This window comes from Stegostoma tigrinum, chromosome 2 (genome assembly GCF_030684315.1).
Source record: "Stegostoma tigrinum isolate sSteTig4 chromosome 2, sSteTig4.hap1, whole genome shotgun sequence".
Lineage (NCBI taxonomy): Eukaryota > Metazoa > Chordata > Chondrichthyes > Orectolobiformes > Stegostomatidae > Stegostoma > Stegostoma tigrinum.
The window spans coordinates 159,072,198-159,097,472 of NC_081355.1; the positions used below are offsets into that span (position 1 = coordinate 159,072,198).

General features: G+C 43.5%; 1 protein-coding gene across 7 annotated transcripts in view; it reads left to right on the plus strand.

Moving 5' to 3' along the window:
* Positions 1–25,275, plus strand: part of hsf1 (heat shock transcription factor 1) — a 117,098-nt gene that overhangs the window by 73,918 nt on the left and 17,905 nt on the right. For 3 of the 7 annotated variants that reach the window (XM_048557822.2, XM_059640636.1, XM_048557849.2), the window contains exons 8-10: positions 7,172–7,305; positions 9,319–9,522; positions 24,203–24,286. In XM_048557822.2, coding sequence (XP_048413779.1) covers positions 7,172–7,305; positions 9,319–9,522; positions 24,203–24,286 — 422 coding nt within the window. The remainder of the gene's footprint in view (positions 1–7,171; positions 7,306–9,318; positions 9,523–24,202; positions 24,287–25,275) is intronic. The other 4 variants (XM_048557833.2, XM_048557858.2, XM_048557843.2 and 1 more) reach the window with 4 other exon arrangements.

Genomic DNA, 25,275 nt, shown 5'->3' on the forward strand with positions numbered 1-25,275 from the left:
TGGTAGATTGATTTGGAGCCAATGTGTTTGTTGATGGAGTTCCGGTTGGAATGCCACTCTTCTAGGAATTTTCGTGCGTGTCTCTGTTTGGCTTGTCCGAGGATGGATGTGTTGACCCAATCAAAGTGGTGTCCTTCCTCATCTGTATGTAAGGATACGAGTGACATGACCCACTATCACTCGTATCCTTACATACAGATGAGGAAGGACACCACTTTGATTGGGACAACACATCCATCCTAGGACAAGCCAAACAGAGACATGCACGAGAATTCCTAGAAGCATGGCATTCCAACCGGAACTCCATCAACAAACACATTGATTTGGAGCCCATCTACCATCCCCTGAGAAAAAGAACAGGAAATGACATCACCAACCCAAGGAAACCTAACCAGATAAATAGAAAGTGGGACATAACACCAGCACTTCGTCGGAGGCTCACTGATGATGTTACCTAGAATGGTGACGAAACGTCTGAAAACTAACCTTTCAGCTCAGCGAGCAAACTCGCATCCAGAACCTCAACCTGAGCTACAAATCTTCTCAAAACTCGCTACTATGAATCCATTTTTGATTGTTAGAAATACCCATCTGGTTCACTAATGTCCTTTAGGGAAGGAAACTGCTGTCCTTACCTGGTCTGGCCTACATGTGACTCCAGACCCACAAGAACGTGGTGACTCTCAACTGCCCTCTAGGCAAATAGAGTTTGGCAATGAGTGCTGTGATACCCTCCTCCCATGAATGAGTAAAGAAAAAAAATTATAAACCTTTCTAATTTCTATGTTCCCTACTCTTGAACTCTGTTTTCCTTACTTAATCAATCCCTCTTTTCCCATTTGCTGAAATCTAAACTGCTCCCAGTTGTCTCATCTGCTCAATTTGGCCAATTTGAATGCCCTTTCTTTAGATCTCATTCTATCCTTAATTTCCCTTGTTAGCTGTGGTGAGGCTACTTTTCCCATTTTATTTTTGAGCTAGATAGGAATGAATATTTTCTGCAATTCCACCGATCACTCTTGAAATGTTTGCCGTTTCCTATCCGCTGTCATCCTTAAGTGACATCCCTCAATTTATCAGCTAGCTCGTTTTTTTGTATCATTGTAGTTTCCGCTGCTTCAATCCAGGACCCTGGTCTCAATCAACAATAATTCTCCACCTAAATGGAAAATTGACCCTTTTAGGATCATTGTTCCCCAGTGATCCCACAACTAGATTACGAATTATTCCTGCGATAACAAGGTGTAGAGCTGGATGAATACAGCAGGCCGAGCAGGAAAGCTGATGTTTTGGGTCTGGACCCTTCTTCAGAAATTTTGTGTGTTCATCCAGCTCTTTGCCGCCTTATCTCAGATTCTCCAGCAAAGGCAGTTGCTATATCTCTGCCAATTATTCCTTGCTCATTACACAATTCTCAGTCTAGGATGACCTATCCTCTAATTGGTTCCTCAACATATCGATCCAGGAAGGCATCTTGAACTTTCTCCAAGAATTTCTCCCCAGGACTATGATTGGTCAAATCAAATCAGCAATCTGTATATAGATTGAGGTCACCCGTAATTATAGCTGTACCTTATTATTGCTTGTTTGTTTCTTTTAAATGTATTTTGGTGGCCGTGACATCTTCAGGTGTTTCATCAAAGACCATATTTCCATCAAATGGTCAAAAGTGAGTATGTTCACAAGTAATTGCAGTGTTCAGTGCTGTTCATGACTCCTCTCAAGTAGTTCATGCCCAAATGCAGCAAGGGGCCTATCCTGAAAAATGGCAAAAATGACACTTGCGTGGCCTAAATAATCATCTGCAACAAGAGAATCTAGCCATTGCACCCTGAGATTCCATGATATACCTTCAATGAATCCCCAACTATAAACATTCTGGGCTATACCATTGATTAGAACTGACCAACCATACAAATACAGTAAGTGCAATTGCAGGTCAGAAGCTGGGGATTATGCTCCAAAAGCTTTACTGTCTTCCCAAAGCTTGTTTACCATTGGAACACAATTTGGCAGTGTGGTAGAATACTTTCCACTTGTGTGGAAGAGTGCATCTCCAACAACAATCAATAAACTTGACACAGTCCAGGAAGGAGCAACCTGGTTGGTTAGCAGGCCATCAACTACCTTCAACATTCACTCCCTTCACCAGTAATGCACAGTGGAAACAGTATGTACCAGCTACAGGATGCAATGTAGAAACTTGCCTGGGGGAGCATGGAAATGCCACCATCATAAGATCCCTCCAAACCCCACACTGTGTTGACTTGAAGGAAATTGCCAATCCTTCAATTTTGTTGGAAGAGAATCCTGGGCTTTTTCTTTTTATTCATTCACTTTTTGCGGAAATCTCTCGCTAGCCAGCATTTATTGCCCATCCATAATTCCCCAGAGGGAGGTTAAGAGTCAACCAAATTGCTGTGGGTCTAGTGTCAGAGAGCTAAATGACATTAGTGATCCACATGGGTTTTTTAATGTTGTGGGCCAATCGTGCTGTCTCTTTGCCATTAGACTAGCCTTTTTTTTTAATATATTGAATTCAAACTTCACCATCTGCCATGGTGGAATTTGAATGCATGACCCCAGGATGATAACTTGTGTTTCTGGGTTATTGGTCAAGTGACTTTACCACTCTGCTACCATATCCCTGAACACTCCCTCCTTGACAGCACTGTGACTATGCCTACATCACATGGACTGCAGTAGTTCAGAAAGGCTGCTTACTTGCACATTCTCAAGGACAATTGAGGATTAGCAATAACTTCTAACTTCAAAAATGCCTTAATCCCATGAAGGCTTTTTTTTCTTAAAAATCATGTTGCTGGGTAATGTTGTCTGAAATTGCTGTGTATAAACCCAAACAAGAGGAGGAGAGTTAGAAATCCTGAGGATCAGGCACAAGGTTCACTCTACAGCCAACGAGTAGATTGGGAGTCAGCTGGGTGTATAGAAGAAGCAGAAGGCCCAGATTCAACAGTGTTCAGTTAACCATCGATGAGTGGAGTCTCAGCTTTCTACAATTGACCTCAATGAGTTAGGAGTTAGGAGAGGAGCAAAGGCATGGTCAGTACATTTGAAAATAATACTAACATCAGGAAGATTCAACTCGATCTTGCTGATAAATGGTCCTGGCAATACATTTGCAAAGCCTCTGTGCTGAAACAAGCGACTGAGAGACAATCAATTTGATCACAGTATATTTCTGTGGAATAACCTTAAAACAACTCTGGATTTACTCTTGGATTTTAAAGATTTTCTGCTGCTGCCCATGGGTAAAAAACTATAGAACAAATCTATAGAAGAACGTACAGAGATCAACACCATCCAAATCACTAATCCTTTCATGGTCGGTAATGTACATGACCACACTTGCTCCATGGGCAAAACTAATTCCTGCCTATATATTCATTTATTTCCATAAATAATGGAACTCTAATCTGCTACTGCTGTTTCCAGATCTGATCATGCAACTGTATTGAAGTTTTTCTTGTCCCAAATTTTGAGGGGACAGATAATCAATTCACCCTTAACCAACAAGCTGAATAGTATCTGTATTGCAACTAAATAATTCATGGGAGACAATAAGACAAAATTTTCTTTCACTAGCATATCCGTGAACCACCAGACCTGAAAAGTCAGTTTTACTGAATAATAATGCAGCGGCACTTGGAATGCATCTCACTCTTGCCAGTATTTTGTTCTGAATAGTGAAAGTGTTGACTGCTCAGGGCAGTGGAGCCAATAGCCACTGGGGAGACAAAGTTGAAGCATAAGGAAAGCTGGGAAAACTAGATAGTGACAAATGGTATAATTTAGGAATGTCTCCTTGTGGCAGCAATGGAGAGGAGGAAGTTAGAGATGCGGTGGTGAACAGCCAATGGTGTGGTCCACATTAGTAACAGTGACTTTGATAGAGAGAGGAACAAGAACCTTCCACAGAGTTCAGTGAGTTAGGGAGGAGGACCTGTAAGGTAGCAGTCTTTGATTATTCTGGTACTTTGCACAATTGTGCAGAAACAGGAGGACAGAGCAGTGGCTGAAGAGGGAAAGCTTTAGATTGTAAAGTGTGAAGCTGGATGAACACAGCAGGCCAAGCAGCATCCCAGGAGCACAAAAGCTGATGTTTCGGGCCTAGATCCTTCATCAGAGAGGGGGATGGGGAGAGTGTTCTGGAGAGGTGGGGAGGCGGACCGAAGATGGAGAGAAAAGAAGATAGGTGGAGAGGAGAGCATAGTTAGGGAGGGGATAGGTAGTCCAGGGAAGACTGCCAGGTTAAGGAGGCAGGATGAGGTGGTAGGTAGGAAATGGAGGTGCGGCTTGAGGTGGGAGGAAGGAATGGGTGAGAGGAAGAATGGGTTAGGGAAGCGGAAACAGGCTGGGCTGGTTTTGGGATGCAGTGGGGGGAGCGGACGAGCTGAGCTGGTTTTGGGATGCAGTGGGGGGAGGGGAGATTTTGAAGCTTATGAAGTCCACATTGATACCATTGGACTGCAGGGTTCCCAAGTGGAATATGAGTTGCTGTTCCTGTAACCTTCGGGTGGCGTCATTGTGGCACTGCAGGAGGCCCATGATGGACATGTCGTCTAAGGAACGGGAGGGGGTGTTAAAATGGTTCGCGACTGGGAGGTGCAGTTGTTTATTGCGAACCGGGCGGAGGTATTCTGCAAAGTGGTCCCCAAGCCTCCGCTTGGTTTCCCCAATGTAGAGGAAGCCACACCGGGTACAGTGGATACAGTATACTACATTGGCAGATGTGCAGATGAACATCTACTTAATATGGAAAGTTGTCTTGGGGCCTGGGATGGGGGTGAGGGAGGAGGTGTGGGGGCAAGTGTAGCATTTCCTGCAGTTGCAGGGGAAGGTGCCGGGTGTGGTGGGGTTGGAGGGCAGTGTGGAGCGGACAAGGCAGTCACGGAGAGAGTGGTCTCTCCAGAAGGCAGACAAGGGTGGGGTTGGAAAAATGTCTTTGGTGGTGGGGTCGGATTGTAGATGGTGGAAGTGTCCGAGGATGATGTGTTGTATCCGGTGGTTGGTGGGGTGGTATGAGAGAACGAGGGGGATCCTCTTGGGGTGGTAGTGGCGGGGGCGGAGTGTGACAGATGTGTTGGGGGGAAATGCAGGAGACCCAGTCAAGGGCGTTCTCGACCACTGCGGGGGGGGCGTGTTGCAACCTCCGGGTACAACACATCATCCCTCACACCGCGCCCCCGCCACAATCTTCCCCCTAGGAGCAAAAGAGGCTGAGGGTAGAACTAATAAAAGTGCACATGGTCTAGGTAAGAAAGTGAAAGGCTATTCCCATCATATGCTCGTCCAAGAACTAACAGAATCGACATAATACTTTGGCCTAATGACAAACATTTTTATGTAGCCAATGGCAGTGACCTGAAATTAATTGTTACAAAAATGCTGAAAGTAGATTCAATAGCTGATATCAAAAATGAAATGTAATAGGTACTTGAGCAAAACAAATGTTTGTGATGAGACTTGGGGAACAGAATGCAATGCTCAAATCTACTGACAGCTAGCAATAATTCAATGAGCTGAAGAGGCCTCATTCTGTGTCGTAGCAACTCTGACTCCACTAGTCAGTGCTTTTTCTCATTCTGCTGAAGGTGGAACCATTTCATAATTGCTTATTCATCAGTAGCAGAAAGTTTTTTTTTGCAAATGTATGGATGCTTAGCAGGTATGAAGTGCACCTTCAAAGAACTTCCATTATCTCTTCAGAATCACTACCTCTAAAATGGTGGATTGACAGTAGGGTGGATCTTGCAGCTGCTCCTGAGATTTCTTTGTTTATTTCTAGATTCACTTCTAGATTTCTTAGTTGTTGTATTTCAGTGGCTTAACATTTTTTATTTATTTTTGATTCTTTTGCAAATTTTTTTTATCAAATGGGGGGAAAAAAATGTTGGCGCAACGTCGAGGGCCGAAGCACCTGTACTGCACTGTAGTGTTCTATGTATATTAGTGAGTGGCAGTTGAAAAGCAGCATCAAGCTGAAAGAAGGACTTCCAAAGGCAGGAAAAAGATCAAGCAGACTGAAAGAACTGTTTAAAAGAAAAAGAACATTAAAAAAAATGAATGACTTGTAATGAGAGTAAAACTTGCATGTGCTTGGATAGAGGCTTCAGCATTATAAATTATCCTAAACACCGTTTCAATCCATACTTTGATACCAAACCACAAGGTATTGGGTCAGACAGCCAAAAGCTTGGTACCAAATTTAGATCTTAAACAGCACCTTTAATGAAGGAAGATTGAGTTTAGAATGGTTTAAAGGAGTTATTTCAAAAGATTGTTTTTGGGGTGAGGCAAGGTGCATAGGGCTTGGATTTTGGAGGTGTTTCCGGTGGTGGGGGTGAGGCTATGGTGGGATTTGAAAGGAGGATAAATATCTTAAGCTCACGTCATTGCTTGGCAGAGAGCCAATGTAGGTTAGCATGCTCAGGAGTGGAACAGGAATGGGCATTGGTCTTTTTAAGACTGGCAGTATTTATAATTGAGAGTACAGTTTCATAAAAGACAAAAAGTTTCAATTATAATGGACAGTTTTAAGAAAAAGACATCAAACAGTTTCTTCTTTGAGGTGGTCAGAACAAGGGAATATAATTTAGTGCTTGGCCATTTCGGAGTGGGAGCAGAGATGGCTTTTATCGGAAAAATAGTCAAAATTGCCACCTCCCTCCTCCCAGGAAAAAGCAACATTTATGTTTTTAGATGAATTTGCAATTCTCATAACTGAAATGCATAGGTTATTTTGTTTGTAAAGAAATTGCTGAATATGGAGCAACAGTGAATAAACGGATTGAGGTTCATGATATGATAGAATATTGAGGAACCGAATGACCTGTCAAGTTCTGAGAGCCTGGATGAAATGCAAATCTCACCAACTAAGGAGGACAGTCCCAATCTCTTGCCCCGTAAACGAGCACTTCATTTTGGTTGTAACCGCCTTGCTTTGGCTGACATCTTGCTTTCTGTTTATATGCTTTCCTTCCATAGCCCAGGTTCAATCTTGAACAATGCCAACATCCTCAATACGACACTAAGTGTATTTGCCAAATAGCCTCTGAGAAACCTGAGGAAAAGTTAGCTAGCTTGTGATCACCTGGACATTTTAATCAACTGCCATGCATTTTATCTTTGTCCATGCTTCTCTTTTCAGCAGACTACCACAAATTTTCCAGGAAATAACTGCTATTCATCTGACAACTCTACGGCCTCTGGCCCTATAATTTCAGATATCACAGACTTGGCACAATGCAGTCCTTCGCTCTCCCCATCGCTCAACGTGGAAAGGTGAGTTTGTACCAATGACATCAACCATTGCTCATTAACATAAACAGTATATAAGCCTTTCAAAATCATTTAAATCCATTGTGATGTAACTCTACTTCAAATAACATGTACTTAATACCTTGTTTCAGTCCTCTCAACCAGTGGATTAATGTTGAAAGAGCTACTTGTAGGTGGCAAGTCAGATAACTCATTCAAACAACAAAGTCCCTCAAATTTGCACATGAGACTGCTGAAAATTTTTTCTTTTTGGTTTTACTCGCAAGAATCACAGGCACCTTTCCATGCCTTTTTTAATTCTTTCATGGGATATGGATGTCACTAGCAAGACCAGCATTTGTAACCCTTTCCTCATTGCCCTTGAGTTGAGTTCTTTTCAGAGGGCAGTTAAGAATCAACTACATTACTGTGGGTCTGAAATTGCACAAAGGCCAGACTAAGTAAAATGCCAGATTTTCTTCCCTAAAGCACAATCATAGGGTCTTGCAAAAATCAACAATACTTATGTGGTCACCATGAGGCACCTTTTAATTTCAGACCTTCAGTGATTTAAAATTTTACCATTTTCCTTGGTGGATTTCAAACCCATGTCCCAGAACCCAATTACTGCACCAGTAACATGACCATGTTGCACCACCACCTCCTCAATCTGCCCTTGTGCCAATGTCAGTTCTTTAAGCTGTCAAGTTAACTAACATTTCCCATTGGAGCTTTTTAACAATTCTCATTTTGAAAGGTATTAAGAATCACCCTTTCAGGCAGTGAATTCATCCTGATTCCTTGCTGAAAAGAAACTTCATGTCCTTTTCCTTTTGTAACCATAAAACGAGGCCTCTGGTTATGACTCTGCTTTCACAGATAATTATCCCCAGTGTAAATTATATCCGATTACCCTGCATGGTTTTTTTTTAATATTCCAGTGTTTAATATTTTTTCCTGAGTATCTGTGCAACTGCTGTCTTTCATCCCTGGTATAATTACAGTAAATATTTGCATCCTTAACGCCCATCCTTCCTGAGCTCTGATGCCCAGAATTTTGTTTTCTTATTTCATTCATGGGATATGAGCATCATTGGCCAGGCTAGAATTTATAGAAGATATTATTTAGGTCTCTGGTGGATTCATGATTTAGAAGCAGTTAGCTTTCCTTCCTTGCTACAGTATTATTAAAAGTACATTTTTGTTGAAGCTTTACACTGAGCTCAGGACGGTTTGCAAGAATACCAGTTCATGACTCTGTGTGTATACTTTCTGCTGCCTTTGGAAAGCAGCCAATATGATCAAAGATCTCTCACTCTCACACACGCATGCGCGCATTTCTCCCCTTCCCCCCCCCCCCTCCCCCTCGTTATACACTCATCCATCAGGCAGAAGATACAAAAGTTTGAAAACACGTACAAACGGATTTAAGAACAGCTTGTTCCTTGCTGTTATCAGACTTAATGGACCTCTCATACATTAGAACTGATTTTTCTCTGCACCATCTCTGTAATAATGTTTTGCATTCTGTTCCATTACCCTGATGCACTTACATAAGGTACATTTAGCCTGGATAGTGCACAAAATAATACTTTTCATTGTCTCCCAGTACATGTGATAGTAATAATTCAAATCAAGCTGGCGTTTATACTGCATGAGGGAGAATGCTGCTGATAGGTTGCAGTACCTCGATCAGTGTTCACCTGCGAAACAATCAGCACTCTTCTCTTATGCAGTATAAATACTGGTTTTCCCCATGAATTGGTATTGTTGCAAGTTGTCCAAAATTGCTGCAAGACCAGAGGCTTTGAGATAATGTATTTTTTTGGAAACATTCAAATTCTTCATAACGAAATGACTACTTCCTTGCTTTCTTATTCTGCGCCTTCATTTAGAAAACAAAATATCCCATATGCTTTTGAACTTGCCCTGCCATTTCAAAGGGGAATGTGATTCAGCAAGGCAGCCAAATCTCCAATTGGACATTGTCCCATTTTCTTTTTATTTAAAAGGTCTCTCTTTTTTTAACTTTTCCAGAACCAGCCCAATGGTTCATATTAAAGAAGAGCCTCCAAGTCCTACAACTAACCCAGAGGTTGAGGAGGTCAGCCCTGTTGTCACTGGCACTGAGGAACCCCTCTCACCATCAACCTTTATTGATTCTATTCTGGAGGACAATGACACAAATGCCACACCACCACCACCCGAGGACCGGTGCCTCAGCGTGGCCTGTCTTGACAAGTAAGCACAGAATATGAGCAACAAGCCAAAGATTAACATTTTCTCACTAGGTGAAGGTGGGTTAGTTCCCCTCCCTAACTGATATCCAATCAATAGCTTTTTAACTCTCTCATGAAATCCGGGGTCACTGGCTAGGCCAAATTTCTTGCCCATGGCTAAATGCATTTGAGAAGTGATAGTAATTCATGGCCTTCAATTACAATCCAGGTGCAGGTTCAGTGGATTGGCTATGATAAATTACCCATTGTGTCAAGAGGTATGTAAATGAGGTGGATTAGCCATGGAATATGCAGGTTACAGGGGTAGGGTAGGAGGGTGGGTGTGGGTGGGATGCTCTTCGAAGGGTTGATGTGTATTTGATGGGCCAAAGAGACTGTAATCCTGTGGTGTAGGTACATGCAATTTACTGTTTGGAAGTGAGTTCCAAGCTTTTGTAATCCTGCAGCAGTGAGAGAATGGTGATGTCGCTCCAAGACAGAAAGGTAGAGGGCCAAGCTTTTGGAAGCTTGGGGAGTTACTATGCTGCATCTGTAAATGGTTCACACTGTTGTGAATGGAGTGCCAATCAAATGTGTTGTTTTTACCCTGAAGCTACAGCACATTTAGAACTATTGCAGGAGTTGTACTCATACTCCTACAGACAAATGGAATATATTCCATGTTCCTGATTTGTTCATCATTGATGAACAGACTTTTAGACAGTTATGAAATGCGTTGCTTGCCATAGAATTCCTCACCTGTATCTGTCCTTAGTAATTGTGAGGCTAGCCCAGTTCAGTTTCTGGTCAGCAATAACCCCAAGCATTAGTAACGTGAGTTTCAGTTATGGCTAGCCTGATGAGTGTCAACAGAAATGGTTAGGTCCCCTTGTTCGAGATGTTAGTTACTTCACACTTGCATGGCACATGTTAGCCCTGTGTTCTCAATAGATCACAATCAACTGATCAAGTGTAGATTCTCTTGACAGGTGATCTCACCACCTTGGTTCCCTCACCATGTGTCTTCAAGTTGATCTCACTGCCAGCCCACAGTCTTGACCAAACTTATGATTATCCTACTGCCGCATGGCTTCCACTACTGGAAGCCATGTTCCCAGAGAAAACTGCATGCACTTAAGCTTCGCCAGCGTGTTGCATTGTGTTTCAGTTTGGTCCAAATGGGCTATTATCTTGGGAGGATAGGTTTTGTTTCTGCAATGCACAGAAATGAATAAGAAATAAACCAGGAAGTGATGTATGAAGCCAGTATATTCCAGAAACATGGGATGTTAAGCCCATCATGCCCGTGTGGACTCTCAGCAAGTGCAGCTCCACTAGTCCCACTCCTCTGTCCTGTAGTACTGGAGTTCTTCTCCCTTACCTGTATATCTAATGGTTTGGTGAAAGACGAAGAAAACTTTTTGAGATTGCTGCCACACTCTCTAAATCCAATGTCCAAAAAACAAGTCTCAACCACAGAAATGACTTCCTGTATATCTACAGCCTGGACAACTCTGGATCGTCCAAAGGCACAGATGTAGAGACCAACCTGCAGCATGACCAGCATTGAGAGACATTATTGCTTCATCTTCATCTTGTTGATGTGCTAAAACCGTAATATATGGGAAAAGAAGTAGACCATTCGGTCCATTGAGTGTGCTGTACCTTTCAGTGAGACCATGGCTCAACTTCACTTTCCTTCCTTTTTCCCCCCATAACTCATTAAAAATCTGTCTGTCTCAGCCTTGAATATACTTAACAATCTAGTCTTGACAGTCCCCCCACTGTAAAGAATTCCCTATATTCGCTACCTTCTGAGAGAACAAACCCAACTTCTTCTCCATCTTAAATGTGCAGCCCCTTGCACTAAGATGATTCTCCTTTGGTCCTGGACTCTCCCAAAAGGAGAAACAACTTTTCCACATCTATCCTGTCAAGCCCCCTTAAGAATCTCATAATGAACCAGGATCATATAAAAAGAAGCCAAAAGTGTCTAAATTCTGTGCAGAATGAGAAAATGAATTACTGTCCACGACTGTGGAAGTGGTTTCTTTGCATGTCTCAAAAGTATATTGGGAAGTGGAATTTTGACTGGCACCACACCGCACAGTAAATCAAGGATAGTTTTCCCTTGAATGGCATGCTTCAGAACAAGAAAGCTATCGAACTGAAGGCTTGTTTTAAAAGTGCAACAGTCATTTTTCTCTAAACCTCCAGTAAAGCTAAGGCTGTGTTGAAGCATCATTTATTTTTGCAAACTTCTGACGAAACACGGATCGTTCAACAAATGATGATGTAATAAAAGAGGCCACAATTTTAGCTGCTGACTCTTTCATCAAAGACTTTAAGAATGAACGTATTATAGTCACTCCAGAACATGTCAGTCGTGATGCTGCATTAGCAAGATGAGTGGAATCTTTATCTGATAACATCTTTTAGTAACTGCAGTAGGACCTAAAGAACTGAGTGCTGCTGCTTGCTGCAATTACTACTGCAAGCCACCAGAAAGCATTAGAGAGAAGTCGTGGACTTCTCCAATGTATTGAAAGTTCTAGTTAATATCTCAACTGGATTTGATCAAGAGCCCTTCGCCGTCACTCATTTAAATTCTTATTCATCAAACTCTGTGCTGTTTACAGTGAACTAATCTTGTATTACATGTGAGGTGTTTTTTTTAAAAAGCTGTAAACAGAAACGCTCCTACTCCTCTTATCCTGGAAGTAATTTGTAACAGAAGAAGCTGTACCTTTGTACCTAAGTTGGCACTGTAAGTGGTGACTTATAAACTTTCCACTGTACTCATTTGCGTACATGTGACAATAGAGCTAATTCCGTTCAGTTCAGTTCAGTTCACTTCTAAGGTGAAAGCTTACCTGTGTGAGTCCATTGAAGGTAATCAAATTGCCTCTCAGATACCTGTTTGGACTGTATGTAGCTAGTAAGTTGCAAATCAGACTTTGAGAGTAGAGGACAAAATAAATCATTATATTTAATTGATTTTACATTTATATTGTGCTAAAAATAAACTTGTGGGAGGTGGGTACTGCTGCTTTGAATCACTGCACTCCATGTGCTTTAGGTAAACTCTCTCAGTGCGATTAGGAAGTGAATTCTAGAATTTGACCCGATGACAGTGGGTGAACAGCGACATTCTGGCATGTCAGGAGGTGAGTCGCTTGGAGGGGACCTTGCAGGAGGTGGTGTCCCCATGTATCTACTGCCCTTGTCTTTATAGATAGAAGTAGTCACGGGTTTCAGGGATGTTGTCTAAGGAGCCAGAGTGAATTTCTGCAGTGTATTTTGTAGGTGCTATGCACTTTTGTTACTGAGCATTGGTGGTAGAGGGAGTCAGTGTTTATGAATGTGGTGTCAAGCTGACTGCCTAATGGTATTATTGCTAGGCTATTAATCTGAAGATCCAGGTAATGTTCTGGGGGCTCGGTTCAAATCCTGCCCTGGCAAATGGGATTTGATTTTTAATAAAAATTTGGCATTTAGAGTAGAACGATCATCATGAAACCATTATAATAAAATGTGAGGCTGGATGAACACAGCAGGCCAAGCAGCATCTCAGGAGCACAAAAGCTGACGTTTCGGGCCTAGACCCTTCATCAGAGAGGGGGATGGGGAGAGGGAACTGGAATAAATAGGGAGAGAGGGGGAGGCGGACCGAAGATGGAGAGTAAAGAAGATAGGTGGGGAGGGAGGGAGGGGATAGGTCAGTCCAGGGAAGACGGACAGGTCAAGGAGGTGGGATGAGGTTAGTAGGTAGATGGGGGTGTGGCTTGGGGTGGGAGGAAGGGATGGGTGAGAGGAAGAACAGGTTAGGGAGGCAGAGACAGGTTGGACTGGTTTTGGGATGCAGTGGGTGGAGGGGGAAGAGCTGGGCTGGTTGTGTGGTGCAGTGGGGGGAGGGGACGAACTGGGCTGGTTTAGGGATGCAGTTGGGGAAGGGGAGATTTTGAAACTGGTGAAGTCCACATTGATACCATTAGGCTGCAGGGTTCCCAGGCGGAATATGAGTTGCTGTTCCTGCAACCTTCGGGTGGCATCATGAAACCATTGTTCATTTTCAGAAAAAATGCATTTGGTTCACTAATGTCCTTTAGGGAAAGAAACCTGCCGTCCTCGCCTGCTCTGGCCTACATATGACTCCGGATCCACAGTAATGTGGTTGACTCTTAACTATCCTCTGGGCAATCATGTAGGGGCAATAAATGGCAGCCTAGCCAGTGGTGCTCACATTGAGCAAATAACCTTTTTACAACAAAAATGGGCTGATTTGACCTGGATGGTGTCAGGCTTCTTGAATGTTGTTGAAACTAGACTCATCTAAGCAAATGGGAGTATTCCATCACACTGTCTTGACTCTCATCTTGTACATGGCAGACAGGCTTCCAGCTGAGATTCTGGTTAATGGTAACCCCTTGGCTGTGGATAATGGGGGATTCAGTGATGGTAACACCATTGAATATCAAGGGGCATTGGTTAGATTGTCTCTTATTGGTGATGGCTTTTGCCTGTCACTTTATAGTGTGAATATTATTCGTCACTTTTCAGTTCAAGCATAGATTTGTCCAGGTCTTGTTCCATTCTATATGGATTGTTTCAGGATCTGTGGAGTTGCAAATAGTGCTTAACTTTGTGCAATCATCAACAAGCATCTACTTCACTCTGTGTTTTCTTAGAATTTACCTCAAAGTTGAGCTTGAGGCCACAGTATTACCTGAAGCCTGAATGTGTTCCAGGTCTTGCTGCCCACGAACATGGACATTTCCTAAAGTGTGGTGCCCAAATAGGGATGCAGATGCCCAGTTGAGGCTGAACTGCTGTTTCATATAGGGTGACCATAATTGGGCAGGAGCTTCTGGCTGGCTGGGTCGAATCAAGTTCACTTACCTAAACTCAAAGCACATTTTCTGCACAACATATCCCAAGCCAACTGGCCTTTTAGTTTCCTATTTGCTGTCTCCTCCCTTCTTGAAAATGTTTATTCCTTTTTGGTTATTGGAACCTTTTCTAAATCCAGAAAAACTTGGGGAATCAACACCATAGAGTCATAGGAATATGCAGCATGGAAACATACATACAGCATGACGGATGTTGAGGTTAGGGATAGATGTTTGATTACTGTAGGTCAAGTCAACATAAAGAAGGGGGAAGTGTTGGGTATTCTAAAAGGCATGAGTGCAGACAAGTCCCCCAGGACCGGACGGGATCTATCCCAGGTTACTGAGGGAAGCGTGAGAGGAAATAGTTAAGGCCTCAACAGGTATCTTCATTGCATCCATGAGCATGGGCGAGGTGTCAAAGGACTGGAGAATTACTAATGTTGTCCCCTTGTTTAAGAAGGATAGCAAGGATAGTCCAGGTAATTAGACCGGTGAGCTTGATGTCAGTAATGGGGAGGCTGCTGGAGAAGATACTGAGGGATAGGATCTGTTTACATTTGGAAGAAAATGGGTTTATCAGTGATGGGCAGCATGGTTTTGTGCAGGGAAGGTCATGTCTCACCAACGTGATAGAATTCTTTGAGGAAGTGACAAAGTTGATAGATGAGGGAAGGGCTGTTGATGACACATACATGGACTTCAGTGAGGTGTTTGATAAGGTTCCCCCGGCAGGATGATGGTGAAAGTGAAGTCGCATGGGGTCCAGAGTGTACTAGCTAGATGGATAGAGAACTGGCTGGGCAACAGGAGACAGTTGTAGTGGAAGGGAGTTTCTCAAAATGGAGAACTGCGACCAGTGGTGTTCCACAGGGATCCGTGTTGGGACCACTGTTGTCTGTGATACACAAGTGATCTGGGCGAACGTATAGATGGTCTGATTTAGCAAGTTTGCAGATGACACTAAGATTGGTGGAGTAGCAGATAGTGAAGGGGACTGTTGAAGAATGCAGCAGAATATAGATAGATTGGAGAGTTGGGTAGAGAAATGGCAGATGGACTTCAGTCCAGGCATATGGACGTACATGGAATAGTGTAGGTTAGATGGCTTGAGATCGGTATGACAAGTCAGCACAACATCGAGGGCCGAAGGGCCTGTACTGTGCTGTACTGTTCTATGTAAATCTATGTAAATATGAGGTGATACGTTTTGGAAGATCCAATTCAAGAGCAAACTACCTGGTAAATGGAAAAGTCCTGGGGAAAATTGCTGCACAGATCTGGGTGTTCAGGTCCATTGTACCCTGAAAGTGGCAACGCAGGTGGATAGTTTGGTCAAGAAGGCATACGGCATGCTTTCATTCATCGGACAGGGGTATTGACTACAAGAGTTGGCAGGTCGTGTTACAGTTGTATGGGACTTTGGTTCAACCACATTTGGAATACTGTGTCCAGTTCTGATCGCCACATTACCAAAAGGATGTGGATGCTTTGGAGAGGGTGCAGAGGAGGTTCACCAGGATGTTGCCTGGTATGGAGGGTGCTAACTATGAAGAGACGTTGAGGAAATTATAATTATTTACGCTAGAAAGACGGAGGTTGAGGGGGGACCTGATTGAGGTCTACAACCTCATGAGAGGTATAGACAGGGTGGATAGCAAGAAGCTTTTCCCCAGAGTGGGGAACTCAATTACTAGGGCGTCACAATTTCAAGGCGAGAGGGGAAAAGGGAGATAAGTGTGGAAAGCTCTTTATGCAGAGGGTGGTGGGTGCCTGGAACACGTTGCCAACAGAGGTGGTAGAGGCGGGCACGATAGCATCATTTAAGATGTATCTAGACAGATCCATGAATGAGCAGGGAGCAGAGGGACGCAGATCCTTGGAAAATAGGCGACAGGTTTAGATAGAGCATCTGGATTGGCGCAGGCTTGGAGGGCCAAAGGGCCTGTTCTTGTGCTGTAATTTTCTTTGTTCTTTCTTCTTTTGTATCTCTTATTGGTGTTGAACTCGCAGCAAAATGGCACAACCAACACAACCATGTTTCAGTACATTCCAACATAGGACATCAATTTGACTGAGACACAGTTACAGTGCTCACGAAGCAAGACAGAGACGAGCACAAGGATTCCTGGAGGCCTGGTTTTCAACCACCCATGCAAGTAACAAACATGTTGAAATAGTCCCCATCTACATCCCACTCTGGTACAAAACCAGAAGCAAGACTCTCCACCATGACAGACTGGACCGTATAAATTCAGAGCGAGACAACAGCACATCAGAGGAGGCTACACAGGACAGACAATGTCACCAGGAAGGGAGACAAAACATTTGCATGAAAACCAGTCAGCTCAGCGAACCAACCAACGACTCCAGTATAACTCCTCAAAGCATAGCCAGTAATACTGGTTTAGCCAGTGAATGAATAAAACAAAATCATTGACTTACTACATTACCCTTGTTACATAGATCACTAATTCCCTGAATTTTAACTATCCTATCCATTTCACTATTGTTTGGTATCCTATAAATAACTACTCAAGTTTGCCCATTTCTGCTCTTAGTCTCATCCAAATGGATTCTTCCAATTTGAGATCTCTTCTCACTATTGAACAGCATATATCCCATCCCTTGTTAAAAACACTACTCCTTTTCTTTCCTTTTAACCGCTCTTTCTTAAATGTTGAATAAACTGAAATAGTTGTTTCACAGCCTTGAGCAGTCAAGTTTCTGTGCTAGCAACTTTGATTTTGTACCACTAGTTCACCAGCTGTTTTGAATGCTCATTGCGTTCAGAGTGTCTTTAATTGTTTTTTAAACCTCTCTTTGTCTGTTGCCTCTGATCACTGTTTGTTTCTGCTATTACCCTTTTATCACTCTTTTCACCTGTATCATTTTTCTACTACCTGAATTCCCTCTTGTCCCATCACTCTGACAGGTATGTTTAAATGCTCCCCAACAAAATGAGCTGGTAACATCAGGAGTGGTTGAAGGCTTTGTCTAAGTAAGAACCAAAAGAACTGCGGATGCTGTAAATCAGGAACAAAAACAAAGTTGCTGGAAAAGCTGAGCGGGTCTGGCAGCATCTGTGGAGGAGAAAACAGAGTTAACGTTTCGGGTCTGGTGGCCCTTCCTCAGAACCGATGGTGGCTGGGAAAATGTCAGTTTATATGTAGAAAATAAGGAAGCTGGTGGAGTAGGGAGTAAACGATAGGATAGAGCCCAAAGAGAGAATGAGACCATTAGACAGACAAAGGAGTCGCTAATGATCAGGCTGGGAGGGTGAATAGTTGTTAATGGTCACTGTGCGTGACTATCAACAGGGGGTGTGTAATGGCAGGTTATGTGACAACACCGGCCTGGTGTGTGGGATGGGAGGCTAGGACCTGGGGGAGTTTAAACCCTAAAATTATCGAACTCAGTATTGAGTCCGGGCGACTTGTAGGGTCCCCAAGCGGAAAATGAGGTGTTCCCCAGCTTGCGCTAGGCTTCACTGGAATACTGTAGCAAGCCGGAGAGACAGATATTGGCCAGGGAGCAAGGTGATGCATTGAAGTTGCAGGCAACAGGTAGTTCAGGGTCTTTTTTACAAACAGAACGTAGATATTCTGCGAAGCGGTCGCCAAGCCTACGCTTCATTTCCCCAATGTAAAGGAGACCACATTGTGAGCAGTGAATGCAATAGACTAGATTCTGGGAAGTGCAGGTGAAGTGTTTGGGCCCTTGGATACTGGAGAGGGAGGAGGTAACTGGGCAGGTGTTGTACCTTCGGTTGCAGAGGAACGTGCCGTAGGGCTGTGGGGAGGTGTTGGGAGTGAAGGAGGTACGGACCATAGTGTCCAGGAGGAAACGGTTCCTGCGGAAAGCAGACAAGGGAGGGGAGGGGAATGTCTGGTGATGGCATCTTGCTGGAGGTGGGGGGAAATGGCATCTGACGATCTTCTGGATGTGGATGTTGGTGGGATGGTAGGTGAGGATAAGGGGGACCCTATCACTGTTGTGGGAGGGAAGAGAAGGGGTGAGGGCAGAAGTGCGGGAGATGGGTTAGACCCGATTGAAGGCCCTGTCAACAATGGAGCTGTGGGATCCTCATTGAGGAAGAATGTGGACATTTTAGAGGCTCCCTCGTCGAAGTTGGCCTCATCAGAACATATGCAATGGAGACAGAGGAACTGAGAGAATGGGATGGAGTCTTTACAGGAAGTGGGGTGTGAGGGTGTATAGTCCGGGTAACTGGGGGAGTCGGTGGGTTTGTAATGGATATTAGTGGCCAGTCTATCCCCAGAAATGGAAACAGAAATGTTGAGGAACGAAAGGGAGGAGTCCGAGATAGACTAGGTCAAAGTGAGGTGCTTTGTCTATACTGGATGGAATTTAAAAGAATAAGAGAAATCCTATCGAAACTTACACAATACTAAGAGGCTTGTTCAAGTGAATGTGGTGAAGATGTCCCTAGTCGGAGAGACTAGGACCTGAGGCTAGAGCTAAGTGAAAGGATGATCCACTAGAACTGAAATGAGAGGAATTTCTTCATCCTGAGGGCAGTGAATCTCTGGAACTGAATGCTGCAGAAGTCTGTGGAGACCAAGTCATTGAATGTATTTAAAACCGAGATATGGATAGATTCTTGATTTAGCCAGGGGATTAAAGATGACAGGGCGAAGGCAGGAGAATGGGATTGAGAAACATATCCGCTATAATAAGGTCACAGAGTAGACTCAGTGGGTCCCGTGGTCTAATGCTGTTCCTCCATTTCTACACCACTTCTCTAGACATGTTGCATCACACCATTCTTGTTATTTCTGATACTGGGGATAATACTGAGATTACTATCTTTAAGATCCTGTATTTCAATGTCTTTCCTAACTGCTTAAACTCTGCTTTCATGGTATCATCAGTGTAATTGATACCAGTGAGAACTATGCCCTCTGGTTGTTCACCCACCCCAGAAGAATGCCATGCAGCTGCTCGGTGCCATCCTTGATCTTAGCACCAGGAAAGCAACGTAGTATTACGAGTCTCACCTCTAGCTGCAGAAAGGGCTGTCTGTTCCCCAAACTCTTGAATTTCATAATATGTCACCATTCCTCTGAGGATCTGCCATGGTTACCATAATCAAAATGGAAAACTGGTTAGTCAGCGAGATACCATCTGGGAGACCCACACAATGTGCCCAATACTTGGATTCCTTGATAGTCATACATTCCTTTTCTGTTCGCAGCATTCTAACCTCTAATATGATCACTTCTATAAGTGCGAGCCACAAGTTCTGACCTTCAACACTGCACTACAATGATTCTGATCTTTGCTCAAGTTTGAAAACCTTGACCTTGAGTTCCTGCACCAGGTGATATATTCTCTATACATGATCATTTCAGTCATGTGAAGTCCATGATTCTCATGCCGCAGGATGGGCATTCCACATGACTGAGCTGCCCTGCCATGCCTTTTAATCTGCACTTGGACTATTTATTAAAGACTGGAGACATGACCCTTACTCGCAAATCACTGAGAGCTGAGATGAGAATTTCTTCACCTTAGAGGCTGGTGACTGTGTGAAATTCTCTGCCACAGAATGCAGTTGAGGTCAAAGCATTCAGTTTTTTCCAGAAGTTAACTATCGTTTTTATGGTCAAGTGGATCAAAGGGTATAGATAGAAAGTAGGAACAGGATACTGAGCAGGATCATCAGCTATGATTATATTGAATGGTGGAGCCAAATGGCCGACTCTTGTTCCTATTTTCAATGTTTCTATCAGTTCCTCCTGAGCCTACTTGTGCCCAGAGACTTGCAGTAGATACTCACTGACCAATAAAATCACAGCCCTGAACAGCCTTTTACTTCCCCTTACTATTCCTTTCTCACAATTATTCATAAATTACAGAAACAAGGGAATAGTTACTTTGCTAATTTGACTGTGGCAATAATACGTTTGAAGCAGGGGTCCAAACTGAATAGTAGATAGCTGTCAGTCTGCTCACCTATTTCATTAATTAGTAACATGGGGAATTTCTTTTTAGCGCAGCATGCATTATGGTATCTGCATTAGGCTGGTTGCCATTCCTAGGGAATTAGATAGATTGAAGAGATTATACTTCACTGGGCTGTGGGAGATCAGTGGGGAGGTGAGGCTTACTGAGTAGCTCTTTCAAAGAGCCAGCACAGTGGGCCAAGTGACTTCCTGTGTTGTATAACAAAAGAATTTGATTGTCTGTTTTGGTTTAAAGTAGGGACTCGTGATGACCCACATCTAGAATTAATTTTACATCTACAGAATTTCTCACCTTCATTAGATCATTGTCAGGGAGTATGTTTCTACTTTGCTGTCCTCTGAGAACATAAGTCTAGAGAGTCATCTATTTGGGGAGCCTGAGGCGCAAAATCATTGGTAGAGAGGTGGTTATATTCAATATTTTGTTCCTAAAAGCAATAAAATTGCAACTTTGAACGGTCTTTTTTTTTAGAAAAAGACATGATGCATCACATCTAATGTGCACTCCTATTCTGTGCCAGTGCCTTTCCTATGGTGACTCCATTTTGCTACTTCTGTTAGAAGGCAACGAGTGATGTATGATGGAAAACATTCAGCCTGGAGTCCGGTTACTAGTGGTGAGCCTCAAGGATCTGTTTTGGGACCACTGCTGTTTGTCATTTTTATAAATGACTTGGACGCAGGCATAGGTGGATGGGTTAGTGAGTTTGCAGATGACACTAAAGTCGGTGGACTCGTAAACAATGTGGAAGAATGTTGCCAGGTTGCAGAGAGACTTGGATAAACTGCAGAATTGGGTCGAAAGGTTGCAAATGGAGTTCAATGCAGATAAATGTGAGGTGATTCACTTTGGGAAGAATAATAGGAAGGCGGAATACTGGGTCAATGGAAAGATTCTTCGTAATTTGGATGTGCAGAGGGATCTTGGTGTCCATGTACATAGATCCCTGAAAGTTGCCACCCAGGTTGATAGTGCTGTTAAGAAGGCTTACGGTGTGTTAGGTTTTATTGTTAGAGGGATCGAGTTCCGGAGCCGTGATGTCATGCTGCAACTGTATAAAACACTAGTGCGGCCTCACTTGGAATATTGCATGCAGTTCTGGTTGCCCCATTACAGGAAGGATGTGGAAGCTTTGGAAAAGGTGCAGAGGAGATTTCCCAGGATATTGCCTAGTCTGGAGCGAAGGCCTTATGAAGAAAGGCTGAGGGACTTGGGTCTGTTCTCATTGGAGAGAAGGAGGCTAAGAGGGGGTTTAATAGAGACATACAAGATGATCAGAGGATTAGACAGGGTGGACAGTGAGAGTCTTTTTCCGAGGATGATGATGTCAGCTTGTATGAGGGGGCATAGCTACAAATTGAGGGGTGATAGATTTAAGACCACTGTCAGAGGCAGGTTCTTTACTCAGAGAGTGGTAAGGGTGTGGAATGCCCTGCCTACCAATGTAGTTAACTCAGCCACATTAGGGGCATTTAAACAGTCCCTGTATAAGCATATGGATGATGGTGAGATAGTGTAGGGGGATGGGCTTAGATTAGTTCACAGGTTGGCGCAACGTCGAGGGCTGAAGGGCCTGTTCTGCACCGTAATGTTCTATGTTCTGTTACCATAGCCCCAAAACAGCAAGTAGGGAAGGGAGGGAGAAGTGTTTTTTTTTGCTTGCTCATCCTCAGGATGTGGACATCACTGGGTAGGCCAGTTTAAGAGGAAGCCACGTTACTGTGCGCCTGGAGTCAAATGTGGGCCAGGTCAGGCAAGGATGGCAGTTTCCCTTCCTAAAGGGTAATCTTGGATGGGTTTTTCCTGACGATCATTAATGGTCATCCAGCTTTTTTTTTAAATTGAACTGAAATTTCACAATCTGCCATGACAGGATTTGATCTCGAGTCACCAGGATGTTACCTGGGTCTCTAGTGGTAATACCACTAGGCCATCACCATCCCCGATGTAGGGGAGCTGCTTTGACTGAAGAGTTATTTTTATATAAAAGCACCTTTGCCTGGATTTTACAGGACAGGAATTCACCCTCAAAGAAAGACCAGTTAAGCTGCACCAGCTAATGTAAAAATGCAAGGATTCCAAGAGATGCTCAGTTGGAGACTCGTTATAACCTTGTAGTCTCAAAATCAGAAATTCTGCTTGTGACCCCTCTGGGGTCTACAGCCACGGTTTGAAATACATCCACAGGCCCGTATCCTGTCACCAAGTTACCCTTCACTTACATGTGCATCGTCTTTGGCACCAGTCTGGCTTCCTCACAGCCAGCTCTTGGAGTAAAGAGGGTGTGTCTGAGACTCCTGTTTATATCTGTCAGCTAGGGCTCGCTGATTATACCAGGTTAACAGCCCCAACCAGGGAACCAGTGATATCCACTTGGCTCACCTCGTAATCACTACACTATGCTCTTGATTTGTGGAACTTTCATGGCTGTGTTGTGCTTTGACTCTGGCTGTCATGTCCCCAAATTTCTCCCTTAGTTTGTTTATAAATCCATGCTCGTTTATTTGTTTTTGCATTCCAATCTGTTCACTGAACTACAAGAGCAGAACTGTTAGTTGACAGCACCCCTGTTTAAATTGAATAAGTGCGCTGCTTGTAATTGCTCACAGATACAACAGGTTATATTTGTCAGTCACATTGCTTCCTCATTTTGTTTTTGCCGGCCACAAATAAGTCCAAAACCTGCAATACCCTTTGAGTTTTCAGTCCACATGTCCTAGTTGACCAACGTTAGAAGCCGAAGCAACTGTGTCCTGTTACAAAGAACAAAGAAAATTACAGTACAGGAACTGGCCCTTTGGCCCTCCAAACCTGCGGCGACATGCTGCCCATCACAACTGAACTCCCTGTACCCTTCCAGGGATTGTATCCCTCTATTCCCATCCCATTCATGTAGTTGTCAGGATGCCCTTTCAAAGTCATTATCGTATCTGCTTTCATTAGCTCCACTGACGTTGAGTTCCACATACACCACACTCGGTGTAAACCAAAAAAACTTGCCTCATATGTACCTTTAAATCTTGCCCTAGCACCTTAAACCTATGCCCCCTAATAACTGGCTTCCACCTGGGGAAAAAACTTCTGACTGTTCACTCTGTCATGCCCTTCATAATCTTGTAGATCTCTATCGGGTCACCCCTCAACCTCGGTCATTCCACTGAGAACAACCCAAGTTTTTCCAACCTCTCCACATAGCTAATGCTCTCCATGTCAGGTAACATCCTGGTAAATATTTTCTGTACCCTCTCCAAAGCCACCATATCCTTCTGGTAGTGTGGCGACCAGAATTGAACACAATATTCCAAATGCGGCCTAACTACGGTTCTATAAAGCTGCAACATTACCTGCCAGTTTTAAACTCAGTGCCCCAGCTGATGAAGGCAAACATGTTGCCTTGTTGACTACCTTCTCCACCTGCTTTGCCACCTGTGTACCTGTTACACTTTTATTTCATCTTGCTGGTTTTCCTGTGGAGTCTTGGCAATGGTTTTCCTGAGTATTGCTGCCTCATTGAGTAGGGACTCCCTCACTCCGCAACAAAGGTGTGTAAAAATTAATGGGATAGGATTTGAATTTTGCATGTGGCCCCAAAAGACCTCTGGTCAGCGTCTAAGCAACCCAAAGACTCTAATACCTGGACTTTCTGCATTAACTCTCAAGCCACCTTTAAATACTTAATGTGCATTTTTTTTTACTTCAAGCTTGAATTACTGTAGTAAAGTTAGTGTTTGGATGTGGTATTTTTTTAAAAAGTCAGATTTGGGAAATCTGTGCTGCTGTCTCTAGCAGTGGCTAGCATGATCTTCTGTTTCTATTTTTCAGTTTGATTCAAGCCCAGCAGATGTCAGAGGTCAATTGTGTTATCTCCAGTCTTTCCTCCTCTACTCACCCCAGACCACTGATAGGGTTAGCATTTCTATTACACTGCTGTCTCCCTGATATGCACAACGTGTCTTAGTATAAATACTCCACCCAGAGCAGGTCTGGGAGCAAGTATTTTCCTTGTGCTTGATCACTCATTTTATTTGCCCATAACGGAGGAAAGAGGTGGAGGGGGGATGAATAGCATTCAAACCTGTGAACTCCCTCAACTCAACATCCCGTTCCTGCACAAGTGACAGGTCTGTAACCAATTTGACAAAGTCTTTTTAGGCAGTCTAAGTGAGTAAAAGTTTTGATTGCATTGCTGGGTGTAAATGGAGTTGAAAATTTCTGCCCCGCAGGTGCACTGATGTTTTAGTGCCTTATTTGAGAGCAATGCAGATATATTTCCCAATTTCTACTGGACACGGTGATGTATTATCAAGAGAAAAAGCAGTTTTCCTGTGTTGTGTGGATTTTTAAAATTATATTCAATGTTCTGCAAAATGTATTATTTGTTTGTGTTTAATGTATTCTGACTGTCCTCTGCGTGCTGTAGCATAGTGACTCTTTGATCCATAGGCTATTACAATATGAAATACAACCTGGATCTGTTGAGTGAGCAAATGAGCAACCTCTAGGAGTTCTGCCCTGTTTTGTGATGTGTTTTTTTTAGTTCCAAGCTAAGTGTCAGACGTAATCCATTTGGGGGCGACACGGTGGCTCAGTGGTTAGCACTGCAGCCTCACAGCACCACGGACCTGGGTTCGATTCCAGCCTCGGGTAACTGTCTGTGCGGAGTTTGCACATTTCTCGCCATGTCTGCATGGGTTTCCTCCAGGTGCTCCAGTTTCCTCCCACAGTCCAAAGATGTGCAGGCTCGGTGGATCAATCATGCTAAAATTGCCCGTAGTGTTCAGGGGTGTGTGGGTTTTAGGTGGCATGCACCAAGGGGAGGTGTAAATTTGTTGGGCCAAAGGGCCTGTTTCCACACCGTAGGAAATCTAATCCAATCTAATAATCATTGTTGTTTG